At 43.4% G+C, this 8,358-nt stretch overlaps 1 protein-coding gene across 1 annotated transcript in view; it reads right to left on the bottom strand.

The window, feature by feature from the left end:
• Nucleotides 1–2,811: 2,811 nt before the first annotated feature.
• Nucleotides 2,812–8,358, bottom strand: part of NPAS2 (neuronal PAS domain protein 2) — a 611,171-nt gene continuing 605,624 nt past the window's right edge. The window contains exon 19 of the mRNA XM_069204404.1: nucleotides 2,812–3,985. Within this exon, the coding sequence (XP_069060505.1) occupies nucleotides 3,809–3,985 (177 nt within the window). The 3' untranslated portion in view covers nucleotides 2,812–3,808. The remainder of the gene's footprint in view (nucleotides 3,986–8,358) is intronic.

Below are 8,358 nucleotides of genomic sequence, written 5' to 3'. Positions count from 1 at the left end.
TTGTTAATGGATGTGCGTGCGTACATGCATGTCTGTGTGTGAAAGAATGAATGTGTGTGTGTACCGCCCGCCCCCTCCCGCCTAAAGCTGCCAGCCGCCACTGCTTTTAGGCCAAACTGGAGAAATGGCTGTTTAGTGTGACTACTGTGGAAACGCTAGATTGCATCTTACTTCTTTGGATCACTGACATGTAGACTCCAGAACTTGAGGAGGGTCCTATGTGTGACTAGATTATGTTTCTTTACAGCCCCCTTTTCTGGAATGTTATTCTAAACCCTTGTTTATGGTATCATCCTTGAACTGACAAGTTTAAGAACAGCAAAGTGACTCCTCCCTGTCTTCCTTAGCTGAACCTTTGTGTCCTCCAGAAACATGTGTGTGCTGTTCTAAGCTAACAGTCTTCTGCACTGTGGTTATTTTTCTTTTTTGGTCCTAAATCAGCTAACCACCCTGTGATCCTGGGGAAATCACTTAAAATGACCACTCCACATAAACTCCCCATGTCACTGGAGTCAAGCTTGCCTGGCTGATGAGGGGTGATATCCCGAAACCGGCCCCAGGATGTTTGTTCCCAGTCCTAGGGAGGACCTGGCCTGGCAGTTCAGGCTGGACTGTTCCCACTGATTTGCATATGGCTGGGTCCAAACTAGAATTCTACGGTGAGCAAAAAAAACGATGGGTTTAGGTCCAGATCTCTGTACTAGGGTGAATGTTTGACAATGTTCAGCATTCCATCCATTACTTGTTCTTTTTGCATTTGTCACCCTAAGTGGGACAGGAAATAACCTTAGACATCACCTTGAGTGCACATGTGTGTGCCATTGATCACGAGCACCAAGGATGCTCAATCAACTTGAAAATAATAGGATACACCCTGGCTTCCTTGCCAATGCTTGCTAGCAATGCTAAACAGTTAGATGGACTCATCAGTGCAACAGTTGAAAACCCACTGTCATCCTGGGAAAGCTTAATAGCATGCCACACCTGTTTCCATCAACAATAGGCTGATTATACAAAGGTCAACACATCCAATAAGGATAGTGAAAAGGAGGATAAATTTACTGTGGAGAGTTTTTTTTAAATTGCCAAGGGATGCCACGGTTCTAGATAACCTGGGGGGTGCAAAAGGTTTCTAAAGAGGAAGCAAATGAACCTCCAATGGGAGAAATGTAATAGTTTCTGGGCAAAAATACTCTTTGACATTAGGTCAAACAACTCTTCCCACTTTTGGTGCACCATAAACTGGGTTGGGCTACCCCTTCCTAATGTTGCTTCCTTGTATATTTCTGAATCTACTTGGCATCACTTTTTGTTTGCTCACTTTAACACACCAGCTCCCTCGCCCAGGCCCTCCCCTGAAGACGATGGCCCAGTCTTTACCGTTCTGCCGCCAGCTGAACATTAGAGTAGCAATTGTGACTCACTACTGGCCACAATCTCAATCAATACAGTTCAGAAACAAATCTCCAAGGGGCACAGAGATGCTGCTCCAGGTCCGGGCTGATTTCCTTCTGCAATATATAAGGGTTACCCATCTTTCTGGGCTGCACACCTGACACCACTCTGTTAACACCTTGCATCAAAAGTGCATTCCCACTGCATGGTGTGGTTCAATATTTGCACCAATATTCAAGGGTGGAGACAAAGGGGCACCTGGGAACTACCGTTTAATATCCCTAATCGATAATGAGGCCAAATATTTTGAAGATGTCTTATTGGACAAGCTGCAGCTTTGGGCTGAGACTTATCACATTCTTCCCCTAAACCAAAGTGGGTTCACTAAATATGTTGGCACTTTCACTAACATTATGGCACTTTCGTTACTCATAGACCCAGCCAATTCCAATAATCACCTGGTATACTTGGGTTTTATAGATTATAAGTCCGCATTTGATACCACTGATGGGAAGCTTTGGGGCAAATTGGCTCATTTTAACATCCCAAGTGATCTCCTAGGAGCCCTGGAACTGCTAAACAAAGATACATGTGTCAGAATTAAAATTGGTGATGGCTCATGCTTGTCCAGGCCTATCTATACAACTCAAGGCCTCAGCAGGGCTGTGTTCTTGCTCCAACCGTATTCAACTTGTTCCTGTCTGACCTTACCCCAACCCTAAATGCAGTGAATTCTTACCCTCCTAAGCTGGGGCTCTTTCATCTTTTTATCAATAAGAAGAAGACCGATATCCTTGTAATCCATTGTTTGAAGCAACATAAGCCTACTTGGTCTTTAAATCATATGCCTGGGTCCAAACGGGAATGGCATGGTGAGCATTAAAACAGTGGATTTAAGCCCAGATCTCTGTACTGAGGGTGAATGTTTGACATTGCTCAACATTCTGTCCATCACTTCTTCTTTTTGCATTTGTCGTCCTAAGTGGGAGAGGTATGCCCAGATGTGGGTCCTATGCTCACCATGCCACTGGAGTCAAGCTAGACTGGCTGATGAGGTGTGATACCCTGAAACTGGTCCAAGGGCGCTTGTTTCCAGATGATGGAGGACCTGATGTGGCAGTTTGGGCTAGACTGTTCCCATGGAGAGCAGGGTCAAGACTGATTTGCATATGGCTGGGTCTAAACTGGAATGACATAGTGAGCAAAAAACAGATGGACTTAGGCCCAAATCTCATCTCTGTACTGGGGTGAATGTTTGACATTGTTCAGCATTCCATCCATCGCTTGTTCTTTTTGCATCACTCAAACTGAAGCAACCAATGACTGGAGTGGGCTGGTCCCCTGCCCATGCTTTATGCATTGGTGGGAGGTAACAAAATGTGAATTTCAAGTTAACAAACTTGTGAAAGAAGACTACTGACCGAGAGCCCCAATAGGCACATCTATTGCATTATATGTCTATATATTTTTAAAACAACAGATTGGGGAGAGAGTTAAAACTGTTTCAAAGGCCAGGCCTATTAAGAGTCCCATTGTGCCCTGGAGGAAGGATGCAACTCATCAGATTGCTGTGAGACTGAAATGGTCCTGGGCAGGACAAAAAAATAGGGAGCAAAGCCAGTGAATCAAAAGCAGACACCTGAGATAGACAATAAAACTATACAATCATGAACAAAAGCCATCCAATCATAAACAAGGGGCTGACCCAAATGTCAATTAAAGTATATGGTTTGTGCTGGAAACAAAATATCTGTTAATAGAAAGCCAAAGCTGTCTGTAGCTGAGACCTAAAAAACCATGCTTTTGTTGTTGTAACAGCAAGATGCATAACCAAAACATTAGACTAACAAAATGAAATTGCAACTCAGCACCATAACTTCTGTGTGACAGACAAAAAAGGTTTCACTGTATATATAGACACACATACCCCAGGTGCAACAAAAATATCACACAGTGTGTGCATTTTAGTTGTGTGCAATTTGGACAGAAAATATAGTAAGGAACCGGTTCAGTAAATATGCCGTCTTCTCAAAGTGATGTAGTTTCTTTCTTCTGAACAGATTGAACATGCTTAGTTTCTTATTGTTTTGAGCATGGCCTAATTATACTCTTGAACACAGCGCTTTCCAATGGGAAATAGAAGGAGCTCTACAGTATGAAGGCCAGCTCCTGCGCATGCGTAGTTGACAGTATGCTACACTTCCTGCAAGAGTAGCCTGCCATGCATCCACCACCTTGGATCCCACCGTTCGGCGACGGCTGTCACATCTGCAGCTGTTCAGTCTCTGATGGAGTAGAGTCTTGACAAATACTGTAGTTAAAGGAATGCAGGCCAAAAGCCTCTAGTGCTGTTCTACCAAATGATTCCATGATTTTTGGTACTTGAGGAATGTCCACTGATTTTAATTGAAACCTACGTTGGTGGTTTTGGTATATTTGTAGATTCTGACAGGATGCTATTTCTCCTCTGCGTGAGATGCTGTTCTGGCAGTTGTTCAGGCTGGTACACCGTGGTTGCTTGCTCCTGTGTATATATGGGTAAAAGCAAAGGATCGGACTGTTCACCTTGCATTGAACATGAAGTCTGCACCTGTGAATTTAAATAAAACATGTATCATTTTGGAGTGTATGTTATTCAGAGTATTGTGTAATTCTAAAGGTGGAAAACCAAGAGCAGTGCCCTGAACACTGACATCCTTCATTGGCATGCAAAATATACACTTCAGTGTTGATTATCTACTTGGTTGTGTGCGAGCAATTATGGTTCAAGAGAGCTGGAGTAATGTCAGGCAACGAGGATAAGCATTGACTGTGTAAACACGATTTCCATTTAGATGCCTTGTTGTACATGTATCTCTTTGGGAAGTCCATATAATCAGCCTGGCTCAGCCCCTTGTCAGCCAATATCAGACGCCTCTTATGGAAACACATTTCATACATTTATGCTCTGGAGCCTAATCGTGCCCTGAACTCCATCTCTCGTATGTGACAAGGCAGTAAACTTGCTGTTCAGTTGCTCTTTACATAGTTGGCCTCTTTGTAGGTATCTACAGCAGACGAGGACATAAATGGCAGCTTTGATAAACATTTATTTGCAAGATGGACAACCGGGAACTCAGCCATTCACTAGATATTAGTCACGGCACAAACACTTTACAGGACACAGACAAACTAAAAGCATGCTTACTTCTCCAGAGGAGAATTATTCTCTAAATTCAAGCAAATAGTTGTTTGATCTATCATTCCACCTACAGGTGGTGCTCCCATCAGAATGCATGACTACTTTACATTTATAAAGTACACTGAACCATCCTGCTGGTTGTCACATTCAGTTCTTTAGCCCCTACATGCATTCTGTACAGAAACCAATCGGCTTTTGCTACTTTTTCCCAGCAACTGCAAGTCCACAGAGCAGGCGTTATTGTGATGATAAACAGCAAGTGTGCACACAAAAAGCTATGAAACGTAGGCATTTGTATCCTTCGTTGTACTCACCTTTATTTACTCATGGGGACCGCCTGCAGACAAATCACAACAGTGCGTTGCTGCCTGTAATATGAATTTTCCCATTTCTGTTTTTCCTTTTCTTTCTCCATGTAAAACATTTTTCCATGAGAAGACAAGCCTTTTCCTACAGCATCTTAAATATGTTTTGGGACAGTGATCCACAACCTTTGCACACTTAATCCAACTGTGTTTGTTTTTCTCTCCCTTGCTCTCAATCAATGACTGATGAGTATAAATAAGTGCCAGCCCCAAAAATAAGTGCTAGTGGGCCCTGCCGGCAATCACAAGCTGAAATTAAACACTCACTGCATGAGAGGCCCATTTTCATTGCCTGCGTTAGGGCCCTTAGCATCTTTGCTAAGATACTGCGCCCCTGGGAACACCCTTGCAGCTTTACATAGCCCTAAATTTGTCACTGTGGAAAATCTGCAAAACTACCACATTTTCACAGGTCATAAGTGGGATTCAAGGTCGTCAAATTCAAATTATGTTACTCAGCATTTCAAAATTGCGACCCTACCGTAAAATGTCTGTATTGATTGCAAATGTAATACATGGCTACAAAATGTTTTGTACATTAGACTATTCAGTTCACCTGGTCTGAGCTAATGTCTGCCAAATGTTCGTATGGGTTATAGGGAAAAATACAACAAGCATTTGCAACGCAATGGCTATCGAGTGTGCTCGAGTTAGAGCTAATAGCGCTGTAAATACCTAAGTGGACTTTTCTTGCCACATAAATTGGAAATGAAAAGTAAAACAGTTGACATAAGCAAGTCAATTGAAATCACCACGGTCACAATGAGTGCAAGCGCGAAGGAGACACACAAAAGGAAAAAGAAGTTCACTTGCAGTCAAACATAGCAAACGCGCAATTATCCCTGTAGCAGGGTCGATGTCGAAGGCGGTTACAAAACCATCTCAAGGCGGGACAAAGGTAAAGCATTTACCATTGTCATTAAAGGACTTTTGAGAGGCAAGCCTACGAATGAGTGAAAGTGATGAGTGTGAGGTAGGCGTGGTTAAAAGCCCACATAGATACCAACACTTCGGAAAAGCAGCGCTTGTGCGCTGCTAAGCTCGACCTAAAAAAGGGTCTACACTTCTAGATAGGTGAACATGGCTCCCTTCTCTAAGTCATTATGGCAATGTGAGCTCTACCGAGGTGGCAGTGCTTTATCTCCAAAAAGTCCCAGCCTTTGAGACTGATTCTCAAAAGCAAGTATTCACAGATGTAAACATTGGTGGGCGTAATTTTTGCCTACGTATATTCAAACATGAGTATTTCGGTCTTTCTCAAACATTAAAATCTTATGACTTTGTAAATTACAGGTGTCATAGTATATATATCCAAGTGTGGTTCATTTTCCAGCTCAATGTGTGTGTATACTGTACATATGTCTAAGGGTGTAAAATCTTGACAAGAGTATTTTTAAAATACTTCATCAACCCCAAATGTAAATCATTCTCAGGTGAGTTTTCCCTACACACACCATATCAAAACTGCAGTCTGGTGACTATCCCATACTCTGCACCACCCACACAAGGTCCATTCAGGTGTAAGTCATTTCTGTGAAATGCTCTTCATAAGGCAGGTAACTTTCGGCACCAGTAGGTGGCCCACTGCTCCACTAAAAGTTTAATAAGCCTGTGTTGCCATGCGCTCCTAATATGTAGTTCACTATTTTTTAAAAAACGTTATTTAAACATGAAAAGACATTCAGGGCTTTTGCGGCATTAAAGAGAATGGACAAGCGTCAGAAAATAAAAGCACACACACTGCAGCATGCTGGTAACTGCCACCCTGGAACCTAGGCGGCTCTTTTATGAACCTCCTCACATCACCGCCAGGCCAAACCAACAACTCCCCTCTTTTCAGGGTGATAACTGGGACAACCACAAACTCCCCTGGTCCACTCCTGTTATGGTTTGGGAGGCCTTGCCCCTCCCATTTGACTCATGACTGAAAGGGGTCACTATTTAAATGGCCCTCCGAGATTATTACTGTTGGTCCTGACCATGATGTCAGGGCCGGTAACTAAAAGATAGTGCCACCAGGAAGTTAGTTTTTGAGCAGTAAATGTACTGCCTGCCTGGTTTCTGATTTCGCGGTCTGCTGCACAGCACCCTCCCCACCAATGAAAGGGCACATAACAACTGGCAATGAGGGTAGAGACTCACTTTGGCTCATGCAGTGATCTGCCTGCCCTAGTTCCAGCACCTGCTTTCGGCGCGATCGCACCAGACACGCTGCTGCCCCCCTCCCCGACCCCGCATACACAGCGGATTGTCACCCCAGGGGACACCGCCTCATTGCGCTCGCTGCATGTATCCAGCACATGGCTGCCAGCGCAAGCAGCCTTCTCCTGATATGGAGCAAGTTTCCAAGAAGACGCCTGCAGGTGAGGGGGCTGAAGTGTTGCGTTCAAAGAAGACACCGGGGCAAAGAGACTTCTTTTGTCTTGAAGTTTACTTTCTCTTGAGCAACGGCTCCACGCAGCATCCCCTCACCAGCCTGACAGAGTAACTGACTCAGTCAGAGAATGCTCCGCAGAACCCCACAACACATTCCAACAATAACATTGTCTTCGTTAAAGGAATAGTACAATACAACACATGTCCTCCCTTTAACAACAAAAAGTTACAGATGATGTGACCCTATAAACAGGCTAAAAAACAAGCTAAAATATATCGTTCTACTAAATACTAAGCTCGCAAACATTAGATAAAAGTTTGTATTTTTTTTTTTTCAGCAAACATAATCCTAGAGATACTCAGGAGTCTTATGGCTCCTTTGTGTTCTCCTCACGTCACCACATTCACGTCTTGCATTCCCATCTTTTAGGGGTACATCACACTCTTCCTCTTGCATGAAAGACTCATCATCCATCATCATATAGCTACTGCACCCCCCATTCACTTCGCTATTATGATCCACTAGTTCAGGCTACACCATACCAGCACTTCCATACCATGCCACTCTACGCAAATTCCACTTTTCGCTATTCTCCAGGATTACATAAAACCGCTGCACATCCTTCACTTTAAATGGACCACAGAATTTACTCCACATACCTGATTTGAGTTTAATTTTGACCCAGTCACCTTTCTGTATCTTGTTGCCTCTCCACTCACTGCTCCTACCCGAATAATTTCTCTCAGTCCTTTCTTCACGATTACCATCACTTTCCCTACTTTTACCTGCATCATAGGTAGAGTAATTCTCCAACAACGTCCTCATCCACGCCGGAAATAACATAGTACTTACTTTCCTTCCTCTCATCAACTCAAAAGGAACCTTCCCTGTAACACTATTTCTGGTAGTACGATATGCCCCAAAAAAATCTGTTACTGTGGACAATTTGTTTTTCCATTTGTGACCGCCATCTGAATAGCCCCTGTAACCATTCTGTTGGCTCTCTCCACAATGCCATTGGCACGAGGATTATACAAACT

Source organism: Pleurodeles waltl, chromosome 8 (assembly GCF_031143425.1).
Source record: "Pleurodeles waltl isolate 20211129_DDA chromosome 8, aPleWal1.hap1.20221129, whole genome shotgun sequence".
NCBI classification, from domain to species: Eukaryota; Metazoa; Chordata; class Amphibia; order Caudata; family Salamandridae; genus Pleurodeles; species Pleurodeles waltl.
The sequence above is the reverse complement of the archived record's forward strand: the minus strand, read 5'-3'. Positions and strand labels throughout refer to the sequence as shown.